Source organism: Bactrocera tryoni, chromosome 2 (assembly GCF_016617805.1).
Source record: "Bactrocera tryoni isolate S06 chromosome 2, CSIRO_BtryS06_freeze2, whole genome shotgun sequence".
Classification (NCBI taxonomy): Eukaryota; Metazoa; Arthropoda; class Insecta; order Diptera; family Tephritidae; genus Bactrocera; species Bactrocera tryoni.
In genome coordinates, this window is record NC_052500.1 from 26,312,982 (window position 1) to 26,328,430 (window position 15,449).

Here is a 15,449-nt window from a genome sequence, read left to right on the forward strand (position 1 = left end):
TTTTGTTGCCGCAAATGCGCATGCCACTTACCACATTCTGTCGCAGCAGATCCAGCTTGTCGCATTTGAGTCGTGTGACCTCCTGACGCAAATTCTCCACCATCACAATTGTTTCGTTGCTCGGCGATGAGCCCATTAAGCTTTGTGAGCCATCCAGACATAGCGCACAGGCCGCTTTCGTCGACGACATGGCTTCGGCGGAGGACATCGATTCCAGTCCGGTATCGCTGTCAATGTATACGGCGCCGCCATCTATGTGACCCATCATAGGATCGAGATCTACGCTATTCAAGCTGGAGTCATCGCTGGTTTCGGACATGGTGGCAACGCCGGCGCCACCATTGACTGGCGCTGAGGCATTATTGCCATTCTGCATGTCTTTGGCGGTGGCAACACCGCCCATATTTGCGTTATTGTTGTTGATGGTGTTGCTGCTGCTGAGCGGACCGCGTGAGGTGATATCCGGCGATGAGGAGGTGGAGTCATTCGACGATTTTGATTTCGAGGAAGATTTCGAAGCGGTGCGACTGCAGGCCTAGTTAATTAGAGAGTGCGAAAAATAGAAATTAACTTTTGTTTTCTTATAAAAACCACACAAGCAAGACTTACATTCAAATTCGGTGTCTCCGTTAGACTGTTGTCCTTCTTGGAAGTCGTCGATGAAGCGGATGAGTTCATCTTCGTCGAGACGCTGAATTTCTCAACGCTTGGCGCCATATTGCCGGTATCAACGCTTTGTGAGCGCACGCGCGAAATTAGCGCTTTCTTGACCGTGTCTATGAAACGCGAACCGGCTGTGCTGTTCTCGGACTTTGGTGTTTCTGGTGTTGGGCTGACAGTCACGCCATTCGTGAAATCTGTGCCCAAGAAGTCGCGCGTTTTCTCCTTCAATTCCTCAACAAGGCTTTGCAGAAGCGAGGTACGCGTACGCAATTCTAATTGCGCGAATTTCTCTGCCTTATAGCAAGCATTCTCAGCATTGATAAGTTTGGTCAATATAAATTCTTTGAAGTCTTGGCCTTTGCGAAAAACAGCTGGATTGGGTAGTGTTGGTCCGAAAAACGGTACATCGTCACGTGCTGTCACACTGACCTTGTAGCGTGTATTCGGCGTATTTGGTTCTAGCGGTTGTACTACGATAAAAGCATGTAGAAAGTGACTGGCGATCATGTCGGGTGAGAATGGCGTATTCGATTCCTGGAATACGATTGCGACAATATCATTGCCGATATGTCGTTTGCGCTGCAGCTGTTGTGGATCGCCCTCAGTGTAGGGTAACATTGTCGAGACGTGAAACATGATTTCGCGTTCCTTGAACACCTCATATATGGCGGTGTCGCCGGTGTGTCCATTCTGTATATCCAGACCACCGCGATAGCCCTTGTGATCCTTCAATTTTATACGCTGACCTAAAACATCTAGGAATTCCTCAAATGCGGGCGATGAATTGTTGTTGCTAAAGAGTTCCTCCTCCGTGGTTTGTCCATATCTTTGGTAAAGCACACCGAATTTAAAATTCGAAACCAATACATGCTCATCATAGGCGGCAATCAATTGTGATGCCTTCGAACATAACATGGGTACAAAATTCTCCACCGTAATTTGCTCATTCAACAGGCGCACAATTTTACCAGGTGTCGGATTGGGTGCCATACACGACATCGGTATTAGTTCATGCATGGTACCGGTACGTAGGCGCAACAGTATGCGTGCATGTTCTTGATTTGCTACATTCTCCGTTTTGATGGAAATCAATATCGGTCCAAATACATCATCTTGACCCACAAGATTCGAATGTTCGCGCGCCGCATAGAAACGACGATAGCACTTTGCCGTGTCGTCTGTCTCGAATTTGGCCATCCAGGTTGTTTGCGGCAACATCGGATTGCCGCGCGCATCAAATGAACACTCATGCTCGGTGCCATCCACCCAGTAGCCGCCGTTCAATGGTAAAATAATCATCGGATATGGTGCGTTCTTGGCGAGCGCATCCTCCAGCAGACGTTGTGAGGCAGGTATGGTGGACACAATCGACGACTGTGAAGTCTGTGAAGATACCGACGATTGTGACTGATAATGCTGGCCATTGGAGAGTAATTGATTGGCAACGCCAACACCATTGCCAGTGCCTGAAACCGGGCCACCAATGCCACTTAGTTGTGGTGAAGCGGGTGTAGAATTCGCGGCTGTCGTAGACATTGAATGTCGCAGTGTAGAGCGCGAGCCGGAGTGTTGCAGACCATTGTGGTGGGTGAAGTTGCCAGATTGACTGCCTTCATGCGGATGTGGTACACGTTCGTCATTCGAATTGCGATGGTGCGTCTGCAAGTAAGAAGGAAAAGGAATTTCATGAGTATTATTTTTGGTAAATATTTAAAAAGTTTTTTGTTATTGAGACATTGATTTGGCTGTCTAAGCATTCTACAAGAACTTGCGCTAAGTGCTGTTAATGTCATTGGTTCGTAGTATGCAAGCGCCGTGCGTATTTGCCTCATTTACAGATAAGGCAGTAAAATACTTTCGGAACCGGTTTGAACTCAACGTCAGCACGGATCAGGAGTATATAAAGCAACCCTGCTACAAGACTTTGTTCCAAGAAAGACAAAGCTAATTTGATCAGGATCAGGAGTATATAAAGCAACCCTGCTACTAGATTTTGTTCCAAGGAAGACCAAGCTAATTTGCTACACACCGTTCCGAACAGGTTAAGATCCCTGAAAGTACAGCTCTCGGCGTTATGAATCCCTTGTTCACTCAGAAAACGTAAAATCGAACATCGCGGAACTTTTTCCGTTAAGTTCCTAAAAACTGCATGAAATATATATCACCTACATAGCTCATAACCGATCGCAAGCTCTAAAGACCTCAGACTGCTTACGAAAAAGTGCGACTGGGGCAATCAGTGCTTCAACCCAACAAAACTATGTGAGTCGTTTAAGCCAATGTAATGATTATTTGCATACGATTACTATTCCAAAGAGCACAGGAAATGAGACGTGGGCGAACAAGCGGCGCTCTGAGTTGAATACGCCGCCGTGGCGACATGACAGGCCAGCGCTGTGGGCAGCAGACATTAAGGCAACATTATTTGATTGCAGTGTCATATATATATATATATATATTTATCGATATGTACGCAACGATATAAATACATGAACGCAGGATGGCGGGAGCTGAAGAGTCTACAAATACAACGCTGTGCGGTCGGATGTGCTGTCGTTCATATGTAGGTATGTCATTTATCATTTCGAACAAGCGCGCAGTATGCCACGAATACAAACACATTTACACGAATACATGCAACTAAAACACACACACGTGTATAATTTACATTTGTACGCGTGTAAATAGTGAATTTATATTGCTTGCCCGAACAGGCGTGCGTTGCAGGGTCGGCTATGTGCGGAAAAGCATTAAGGAATAGGTAAATTATGCGTTGAAGAGCAGCAGAAGCATTTAGCGGCCGTGGTAGTGGCAGTTAGTGACAGTGCCTTCGCTATGCTTGCAGTTTAAGCGCTAGGAAATGACAGCGCTCACGCCAATTTCGTAAAAGCCGGTATGCGTGTATGTGTGTGTGCTTGCGCGCCAAACAATAATGTAGAAAATGGCGACACACATGGCAAAATATTTGCGAGGTTAATGATTATTGTTGCAAAATATGAATATCTGTTAGCTTACGCAAATATTTATGTACACTAGGGTGGTCCTTAAAAGTAACAAATTTTAAAAAAAGCTTCAAGTTAACATTTTATTGACCAAAAATAGTAAATAACGGTTAAATATTTATGCATACTAGGTTGGTCCTTAAAGTTTCAAATTTCAAATTAATTTCAAATTAACATTTTTGTTGACCGAAAATAGTAAACGGTGTATACCAGGGTGATCCTTAAAAGTGGCAAATTTCAAATACATTTCAATTAACATTTTTGTTGTCCTAATATAGCAAGTAACGGTTAAATATTTATGCATAATAGGGTAGTCCTTAAAATTTTAGAATTTCAAATAAGTTTGAAATTTACATTTTGGTTGACTACAGTTAATAACGGTAAAATATTTGTGTATACTAGGGTGGTCATTAAAATTCTAAAATTTCAAAAAAGAGCTTCAAATTAACAATAATTTAATTAAGTATTAGTTTAGGCAGGTTAATGTGGTAGACAAATACGGTTTAAAAAATTGAAATAAAAATTGTCAATTAAGAATCACCCTAATGTACTACATACATATGTATGTATGTTATGGTAACAATAATAGCTAAGCGCTTAACTGCAAACGGAAGGATTTGGCAATAAGCTGAAAAATTGCTTATAAAATGTTTACGTTTAACCGAAAGCAACCTACGACAGCAACAGAAATATATGGAAATATTTCGAGACAGCCATATTTAAGGCAAAGATTTTCAGGGAGCATAAAATTTGTTCGACAGTTTTTGAGATATCCGAAAAAATTTAATACATGGATTCATTTAGACATCCCATTGATCAGTTGTCGGAATCGGTCAGATCAAACTACTACACCACTGCCATACAACCGATTTTTCAGATTTTTTAAACTTCGCCTTAAAATCGTTGGCTCGAAACCGATTCTAGACCCATAGTATCTTAGGCAAAGCTGTTCAGAATAATGCGTAGAACAATTCCCGCATACGAGATTTCATAGAAAAAAAATCGACCTGATCTAATGTACATATGTGTATGTATACACAAATGAATGTGTGAGTCTAAATGCCGAATTGCAATTGACTTTGCTTCAAAGAACGCCAACAAAATATAGAGCCAGTACCGATCGGATATGGATATGTATATATATATATATGCATATAAATATTTATATACATATACAAAACTACATTTGTACCCCTCAGGTATACATAAGCATATATGTATGTACATACAACCAACCGCTGCAACATTTCTTGCCTTTTGGCGCTTTCTTTGTGGCTCATTTGAGTTCAACGCGCCCCACAGACACAAGAATATTTCGGCACACACACATATATAAGTGTTAACACAAACATACTTATGTATGTAGTTATGTATTTCAGTTGGGATTATGTCCACATTTGGCCATTTTCCAAAACACACAGTGGCGCGCAGACAAACTTCGCACAACACCCGGCGAATTCCAAGAAGTGCTCCCCAATTGGTGGCTTTTTTGTTGGCGTTGTGAATGTAATTTTTTGATTTCCTAGGAATAAGTACAACGACATGGCATTGGTACATGCTTATGTACATATGTAGTAATTTTGTCAATATATACAAAAGTTGTATGTAAGTAACACTTTCCTGAATGATGGTAACAAATGCTGACAGTGAAAAAAAAGTTTTTTTATACTTTTTTTATGTTTAAGCAAATTTTTTGTATTCGCTGCAAAACTTCAATGGTTTCTTTGGGTCTTCAAGCGGCAAGTGTGGCAACATTATTTTTGTATTTCTCATGAATTTTTGATTAAAGTTCATTTTTGGAGCTCAAATGTAGAATATATACATGTGTGTATGTATAAATGTATATGAGTATCTCTACATATATGTATAAATGTAAATATATATGCAAAAGCAAAATTTTCATACAGATATTTATTTTTTGGTCTTCGAAAACCACTTCATTTACATACAAAATTTCCATAACTATTTATATAGTCTATCTACTAAAACTATTGACAATCACTAAAATCGTGTCACTCTACAAATGACTTACAAATTATAAAAGCTAATAGACATACAAATACTGACAACGTCCAACAAACTGTTTGACGGCGTCCGCTGTTGCCGCGCCAGCGCTGTGAGCGTGTGAAAATCCATTGCTGAATATATAATTAATTCATATCGAATGATCTCTCAATAATAGTTTCGAAAATAGTAAATGATCGAAAATATATGAATAGAATACAATATTACCATATGAATAAAAAAAAATTAAAAATATTATTTCCTAACGCTTTAACTCTGAAAAAGTCACTTACAATCAATTTAGGTCAAAAAGAGAATATTTAAATGGACAATAAGCAATGGCTAATGCGCCAACTGGTCTAAAACCGTGCAAGCTTTGGGTAAATATCATTGCTTTTGTTATCTTCACGAAAATGCAATTAACTGGTCTTCATTTTTAGGCACCTTGATGAGTGTTTAATAGAAAAACAAACTGGTATAAATGCAATCCTTGTGCTGTTTTAGCGAAAATTAAGCTAAATGTATTTGTATTTTCGTTACCTTGAAACATGGCGAATCGAGCAAACAAAAGGTGTCAATGCAATAACTGGTATAAAAAATATATTTTCAAAATTTTATATATTATATTGGTAAAGTACATATGTGGTTTTGCTCTAAGTTCAGAAATAGTTTACTTATAACTACAAAACTGGTATAAAAAATATATTTTCAAAATTGGATATATTATATTGGTAAAGTACATATGTGGTTTTGCTCTAAGTTCCGAAATAGTTTGTTTATAACTATAAAACTGAAACTTTTGATGGCGAATGAGCTAACTGGTCTAAAAAATTATCAGCTTTGATTGAAAGACAATAGTTTTGTATAACGTGTATATTTCCTCGAAATCTTGAAACCTGTTGAGACTAACAAAAAACTGGTATAAAAATTTTATAACTGGTATAAAAATAACATCGAGGCATCAGTTCGTGAGGAGCGTTCAAACTATTTTAAAACAAAAGCATTACTTTTCGCTTTCACAAAGAACTGGTATAAAAGTGGCATAACTGGCATAAAAATAATATCGAGATTTTATAACAGTCCGTGAGGAAGATCCAAAATATTTTGTATCAAATGCACTAGTTTCTGCTTTCAATATGATTAAATGTAAATTTTTTCGATAGCTAATAGCTAGCTGGTCTAAGAAAGCTTACATTTCGATTTGACTTTAAATTTTTTATATAATGTCATTATTTCTTCAATACCATTAGCTCCGGTGAATCAAGAAACCACTGGCATAAACACAATAAATGGTATAAAAGTACACATTTGAATATTTTAGGCCAGTTGACAAGGTATGTTCATAATATTTTATATTAAATGCGACAGTCGTTGCATTTGCATCTAAAATTTAAAATCTTATCTGGTCTAAAAGAGCTTAAGTTTTGGTCGAACCTCAAAATTTTCATACAATGTCATTCTTTGTCCAAGACCTTGGCGAACGCGCTAAAGGGATCATAAAACTGGTATAAAATTTTTATAACTGGCATAAAAGTATAGTAAGAATATTTTAGACCAGTTGGTAAAGTATGTGCATATTATTTTGTTTTAAATTCAATAATTGCTGCTTTCACATATAAAAATTTAAATTTTTAATAGTAAGCTAACTGGTCTAAAAAAGTTTAAGTGTACATTGAACTAAAAGAGTAGTATACGATGTCCAAATTTTTTCGAGATCTGGAAGAGTGACGAATTGAACATAAAATTGGTATAAATGCAATAACTGGCATATTCAATAGAATCTAGAAATTTTTACCAGTTAGATGATAGCCACTTGCCTTAAATTCAACTGAATAACATAGTTATTGGTTTCTCAAGTAAATTTAAATTTTTCGACTCAAATTCTGCATTGTCTATTCTAAGTATGAGCAATGATTCACTCTCTACTGCACTTGTAGCACAGCCGCTATCAATGGCAACATTTTTATATACTTATTTGTCGCTCGAAAGTTTTAAGCCGAAACACAAATAATTGCACCAGGCCGTATCACACCCACACCAATCTAACTGCGGACAAAGAAAACCTCTAAACAAAAACAAAATCATCATTGTTGTTGGTGTTGCTGCACTTTCGCTTTTCGCTGGGGTTGAACTTTTTTTGTTTGCCACCGCCATCAGCGTGTGGTAATGAAGAGGCGTTTTATTGTCTACCCTAGCTAACGAGTGGGGCACGAGTGCATGAGTCATCAAATTCACCAATTTACCCACCATCGCAACGACTTTCGAATTAGTAAACGAAATGAAATTTCAGACAAACCCAGATAATAGATAAGGGAGCGATGCAGTTGATAACGCTGATGAAGTAAAAGTTTTGATGATGTGTTTATTTCTATTTATTGCTGCGTTGTTCTTTTCGTAATTTGTTGTTGTGACAGGGAGACCCTCACAATTAGCGCCAGGCAATTTAATAAGGGTTTTGTGTAGTGCCACAGGGCATTGGGCAAAACTAAATGCACAGTTAAATGGCTGAGGCTGGCTGACTGCTCAAGTGACAGCTGACAATTGCGATGGGTTGCCAGTATGTTAAACTCAGTTAAGATGGAATGTATTTATGAAAATATGTGGGCCCTACTTTTAAGCGCGAAAACTTTCTAGGCTTTGTAGAAAGTGCGGCAAATTAGGCCTAAATCGCCGACAATTAGGAATTATGCGCAGACTTGGTTTCGAAATTGCTGAAAATTTGCTATAATGAGGCAATATCGTGATGCCTATATATGTTTATACATATGTATGTACATTTTTTAAAATCAGAAATTATTCCAACTTTCGCGTAATTGGCGAAATTAAAGCAAATCATCGCATATGTCGGTCTATGGCTGCTGGCAATTTGTTAAAATTACTGCTTAAATACTTCCGTTATGTTGTTAATATGTACATCGACGCTCACATATACATAAGTAAAAACATACGTACATATAAGTATGTGTAAGTACTTGGCTTAGTCTTTACTTTTCCGCCACAAAAAGCCGCGCGCTGACAACTCTACTAAGCAGCTGTACTCTCATATCGAAGTATGTCTGTATACTTCCTTCCATACCGCTTTAAAAAACAAGACAATTACTTTTAAATTAGCATTTTAAAAACGCATTATTCTTCGCATTAATCTTCACTTGTGGCAAGGCAAACAAAAGCTTGGCGCTTATGGCAAAGATGCCGGCGAAAGCTGTGTGCTGCGCATATGAATCTCGTGCTCCAGAAACTCGGACACACATGAACAGCATTAAACATTTAAGCAACTGTTGCTGTTGTTGTTGTCGTTGGTCAACGCACACGATATTGAAGAAAGGTGTGTTTTGCCATATCAAAGCTGGCGACACAGCAGCGTGTGCCAATTTAGCGTTAAAGCCGCTTAAACGCTTTCGTTGCGGCAGTTAAGCGCGCCAGAACAAGAAGTGACGAGCAGAAAACGAGAAATGGACCAGTAAGACGCGCTGCAGAATCATCTTCATCGTCGTCACCGTAATTTACCTCAAAATAAAGGCAATAAGTCGCAAGCGTTGCCATCAAACGCAACAAATCATTGTTTGCGGCGTTAGCAGCAGACGTCGCTGTGGAAAGTGGTCCATGACGAACGACATTATTTTGACGCAATGCCGAAAACGAAGCGTAAAACCGGTTTTAACCCACTTGAAGCATGAAGAGCGTTAAAAATTAGGAAAGTGGGTAATAGGTCTAAGCAGCAGAGGCTGCAGAGAAAAAGCAGCATAACGGTATATTGTCTAATGCTTAACCTGATGCGTTGGTGACAAACAAGAAAATTTGGCTTACAAGAACAAAAAATGAACTCAATAATTATATTTCAACGACGAATTCCGTTTTAAAATCAGTAAAGAGATATCCAATACCAGAAATGAAATGAAGAAAATATGAGAGCTTTTAAGCTCATATTAGATGTAATCTTATTAAATTCTATTGCCAGTTAAAGTTAATGTGGATAAAGGCGCCCAGAAAGCATGTAATAGTTTCGCTTTTCGCAAATGGAGAAGATTTAGGAAAATTAAAATTATATGTACAATATTTGTAAAGAATTATAAAACTTTGTACCAAAATTATAAACCTTTTTTTTTTGTTTGGAAGCATTTTTCAAAAATTATCTTTTATGTTTGGTATAACAAATAAAGAAAAACATTTCAAAAGCTCCTTAAGGATATTGAGCTTATGAGCTTTTAAGCTTCTAAAATATTTTAAAATTTGATCAGGCAATAAATAAAAAAATGTTCAAAAGCTCGTTCAGGGTATTAAACTTTTGAGCTTTTAAGCTTCTAGTAAATTTTATATGGTTCAAATAAAAGCGAAAAACTATTTATTGTTAAATAATTATTTTTAGATTTAAATCTTGGAAACTATTATAAATAAAAAGCTTTTATGTCAGCTTAAAGCTTTAAGCTGCTACGAGCTTTTATTGGTTTGATAAAAATCGGTAAAAAAACATGTTATTACAATTGTTATTGTTGTTGTGGCTTAACGGTAATTTTCTTTCTTTATCTACCAATTTTTTCATATTGAATTTAAAAAAAGCTGTAGCTTTAAAAGCTCGTTCAGGGTTTCAAACTTGTGAGCTTTTCAGCTTCAGTAAAATGTTTTGTTTTTGATCAAACAAATGAAGGAAAAAACATTTAAAAAACTTGTTCGGGGTTTTAAATTTAAGAGCTTTTAAGCTTCTAGGAACTTTTGTATGGTATGCATATATTAAAACGGGAAAAATCTTTTATTATTATTAATATTGTTGTTATGCAATAATTATTTCTTGATTAAACTTCTGAAAACTTTTATTAATAAAAAGCTTTTATGTCAACTTAGAGCTTTAAGCTCCCAAAAATGTTCATTGATTTGATAAAAATCGAAAAAAAACGTATTACTACTATTATTGTTGTCGTCGTTATTTTTTACAGTTATTTTACTACTTAATCCACCATTTTTCCATGTACAAAAGTTTCATATTGTTTTTAAAAGAATGTTGCGGTAGTAGCAAGAAATATTTTCTGAATTTTTCTCTCTCCACGAGAGCGTTTAATGTATTATTGAGCTCAAAAAGTTTATCATTTAAAATTTTTCAAAAGCTTGTCGGACGTTAAAAGCTTGAAAGCTTTCAAACTGCTGGGGTTTTATGTACTTTAGGTAAAATATTCGTAAAACTAAGTTATTAATATTGTTGTTATTAAATAATTTTTTGTTTCAATCCTCAAAGTGTTTTTCTCTACAAAGCTTTTATTTGACGCAGAAATCTTTTGGCATCTCATTTGACATCCTACTCAACAACGACACTTTTATTTAAACAAAATTCATGAATTCAATACTAAAATTAACAAAAACGTGCGTCTACTCTAACTTTATATTACAATTAGCCTGCACAAACCTCAAAATCAACCCCGAAAATGCATTAAGGCGTAAAAAAGTCAAAATTGAAAAGCTCACTAAAGTCGGAACATAACATCGAGTCACTTTAACAACGATTTTACAACCGTCAATAAACAAAAGCTGCACAATTACACAACGGGATGTATTTCCACAGCACTATGTGGCTTGATGAATAGACGGATTCTAAGTCAACAAAAGTCAACAGCCGCTTGAAGGACGCGCAAGTAAAAAAATGCTCATTAATCCCTGACACTTGGAATGTATCACATATGTGACACCCTGTCGCAGACACAAAAGGATGAAAGCAACGCGTGAAAGAAGGGTCGGTACACGATCGAAGCGAGTATTAAACGAGTGCATACGAAATCAGTACGATTTTATTTACATACATTAAAATTCATTTTGGGAGCATGCGATTACAAATGTCGCACTGCGAACAAATGTCAGCGGCGACGATGGGGTGGCTTACATTGTTGTGCTCTGGATTTTGAAAAAGCAAAAAATTTAAATAAAAATAAAAATGAATAAAACACCAAAAAGAATATGCACTTCCATGAAGGAGTTGAAAGGTGGAAGATCAAGTGTGTGGTGACGTGGGTGCAACCCTACAAAGAGTGGACCTAAAGCAAGTCTAAAATTAAATGTAAATGACATTGGCAATGCTGCTTTGGGCGCTTTGAGCGATTTGACTGCTTCGCTATTTTAATGTCGGTGCTACTGCTTCTGAGTTGTCGCTGCTGCCCTCGTCACTCCATATCATTTTGTGGATCAATGCGCCGCGCTGCGAGTTGTTGAGTGATACGCACATGAAAATGGGCGCAAATGCAACGCAAGACGACAAGCAATGACAGCAATGAAGCTGCAATAGCGGCAAGGCATTGCAGTAACGGTAAATTGTAGGCTTGCGTACTGAGGAAGGCAGCGACACATTGACATTCAGTCACGGTACTCAGACATGTGCCATAAAAATGTGACTGCACCACAGCGTACACTGCACACCCTCTCTCTCTCGGCGTGGGGGCGATATAAACGAGCAACTCATCGACATAAATATGCATGAGCATAGGCTTCTCACAATATACATATTCATTCAGAGCGCATCGATTTATTTTCGTGCATTGAAATGATGCGCTCATACACACTCACTTACGCATGTGAACCTCATGTTTCAGTTGATAACCACGTGTAAAATGCACTAGCGACGTATGAATGCTGGACTAGTCGAGATGAGCGTCACAAAGAATACAGAAAGTTGTATAAAATTTCTGTTCGGTACTTATTTAAGCCAGAGAGAGAGATATATATGAAACAAAAGAGCTCTTACCCTCATGTTGTCATTGCTGAGTCTTTAGTATCTCTTTTACTTTACATTTTTACTTTATTTCATGATAAGTCTGTGGTGTTAGTCAAGCGCTTTTTTTCTCGCCTGTCTAAAAGTTTCAGCTTTTAAATTTTCAAATTGTTGGAAAATTATATCAAATTGTTCATTACAATGCTTAATTATCCCTTGCTATCTCTCTCTTTCATGCATCAGCATATTTTCCATAGAAGTTCTCAGAGCAATCCGAGAGCAAGCTTTTCATTCATCTAATGTTTTCAGCTTTTGGTAATGGAATATGTTGACAAATATTTTACTCTTGTTCAGTTCAATGCTCCATTAGCTCGCACTCTAGCTTTATGTCTTCACAATTTCTTTGAAAATAGTTCTCAGAATACTTCCAAATAGTCATCAAGCGTTAGTTTTTCGATTGTCAAAGGTTTTCAGCTTTTCATGTTAGGATATTTTACAAAATTTTATATTTTTACTAAAAATTTAAGCCTAATCAATTAGCTTGCTTTATATTCCTGTTACTTTAACCTCTTAATACTTTTCTCCACACGCATCAAAACTCTACTTACATTACTCTCCACAACTAGTTTTCTATGCAGCTGTTCGAACTCATTTTGTAGCCACTACACCTACCACTGGGTATCATATTTCTTTATTTTGTTTATGCATACGCCTTATAGGTGGCCATAATTTTGGAAATTATGACCGAATTGTAATACTATGTGCTTAGAAGCTAAGCAAGCGTTGGCCTCGAAGTGCAGGCGGTGAGGCGTCAATGGAAATTCGAATGCGTTTTTAGTACGTGTCACAAAACTCAATGATAGACGTTCTTAGAAATAGATATACCTACATATATATTGTCAGCTGAAATGCAAAACAACTTAACATCAAGAAAATCGAAATAGAGTTTTTGTTGCTTTCGATTCACTGCAACATATATAATACATATATGTAATACCTGAGATATAACCGATATATAACCATTTTATAACCAATATATAACCGTTCTATAACCAAAATATAATCATTTTATAACCAAAACCCAAATTTTGTTTCAATGTGAGTGATTTCTATGTATCGTTTTTCTTTCGCTTGTAAACTTATGAAAAGTGATGTTGCGTTGTTTTGCATTTTAAATGACGACATATGTATGTATATATGAAAATATATTTTAGATATTACGTGATTTAGTCCTTCTCTTCTTTTGTTTATTCTTTTTTTTTGGTTTTTATTTCAATGCAGTGCTAACACATTTGGTAACTTTAAAAATATATTACGCACATCACGCTTGCCACAACGGCAGTAACTAATAAACAAAATTTGTAATCACGTGCGTGCCTTTCGTAATGCGTTGTGGGCCTCTTTTTTACGCCTAAAATAAAGTTGTTTGCCTGCAAGTTTCGCGTGAGAAGTGTCAGCCGAAAAGGAGTAATTTTGGACGAGTGACAGGCACAGTTGTTGGAGTTGTTGGCACTGACATGATTTATGAGCGTGTGCTATTTTCGGCCGCCAAGGCATGACATGCCACAAATACACTAAAAATATTATGTACTACTACCTATAAAATATACGAAAAAGTTTAAGAAGTGCAACAAACGAATTGGAATCAGAAGTTATAGAAGAAACGTAAAGGAGACCAAAGCACGACATGTCTAGCATAAAAAGTTGCTGCGTGAAAGTTTTAACAACAAAATGTAACTTTTTTCAATAGAAATAATTTTTTTTAACAAATTTCAAACCAAAAAAAATGTCTAAAGAAGCAGCAACAGTGCAAAAGTTTGACTTATGCACTTTTTAAAATTACTTTTAACAATAAAAAACGCATTTTGTTTCAAAACACTGAAAATTTCATTCAAAAAGTAAACTGAATGCGCCTAAAAACGCGCTACAAACGACGTCTTAATATGCGACAGCGCTACTTTTTGCTTTTTGTTGTAATTACAACATTGTCGCTTGCGGTCACAAGGCTGAAATAAATATTAAATACGCAGTGACTGCGAATATCGCTGCAAAGTGGCACTACTCGCTTGTGGCTTGCGCTTGCCACAAAAATAACTTCCAGCTGTGCGCCAAACATCAAGCGCAATAATTGAAGAAGCAAAATTTCACTCGAAATCAAGAGCGAAAAGGCGCAAAAGCATATTGCCAGCGCCGTTCGTATTTGCTCTATTTAAAAATGTATGAAAATTGCGACATCGGCGCAATAGTATTTACAAAAACACCCTACCAGCGCTGGTGGCATTAGCGGAATTCGCTGAAATATTGCGGAAAACACACGCAGCAAAAGTCCAAGTAACTTATCTCGCATTATTTCGTGCCTCCCTTGTGTCACATATACCACCACACAGTTGTTGAGTGCACTGTGTGACTAATTTTAAATGCACAAACGGTACCCCCACACCTCACCGCGCCTTTGCGCTCTCTAGCAGCGGCGAGATTTACAACTGTTTATCGCTCCCCTTTAACGATTTGTGGGCATTTGGTCGCCAAATAAAGTGGAGTAAAGTGAAATGAGAGATTAAGCCACAACACCACAAAGCACTCGGCGGCATTATTTTGGATTAGCTTTGGCGAGTAATTTTCGTGGTTTAGCAATAGTCTATGTATAATATAATATTATATTATGCGTAATAATAATATTTAAATAGCAAACTGTGTAATGTAGCATTTGCTAGTTATGTGTGTGCCAACTGCTTAATGTGTGGTTAGTATGAAATGTTGTGAAATGTGTTGAAATTTTGTTCGAAAACATAAACTGTTTATGATATTAAATGTTAATTTGGAGTCATAGGAAGAGCGATTTTGCATAATAGAGTCGTTTTACTTTAATTACTCTCTTTACAGACTTTTTAATTATTAGTGTGTTGTTTGCGGAACTTGTTTGGGAAGTTTAGATGAAAAATAAGTTGAAAAAAATATTTAAAAAAAATTAAATTATTAGCGAAATCAAGAAATAAAATATAAGCAAGAAATTTATATCTTTTTTTTCAATTTAAATTTAAAAAAATTGAAAAAAAAAAATTAAAAAATTAAAATTTTTTTTAATTAAAAAA

At 36.6% G+C, this 15,449-nt stretch overlaps 1 protein-coding gene across 2 annotated transcripts in view; it reads right to left on the reverse strand.

The window, feature by feature from the left end:
• Positions 1–15,449, reverse strand: part of LOC120767562 (rap1 GTPase-activating protein 1) — a 124,969-nt gene that overhangs the window by 2,370 nt on the left and 107,150 nt on the right. For both annotated transcript variants that reach the window (XM_040093698.1, XM_040093699.1), the window contains exons 2-3: positions 610–2,322; positions 32–535 (exon numbers count right to left, since the gene is read on the reverse strand). In XM_040093698.1, the coding sequence (XP_039949632.1) occupies positions 32–535; positions 610–2,322 (2,217 nt within the window). The remainder of the gene's footprint in view (positions 1–31; positions 536–609; positions 2,323–15,449) is intronic.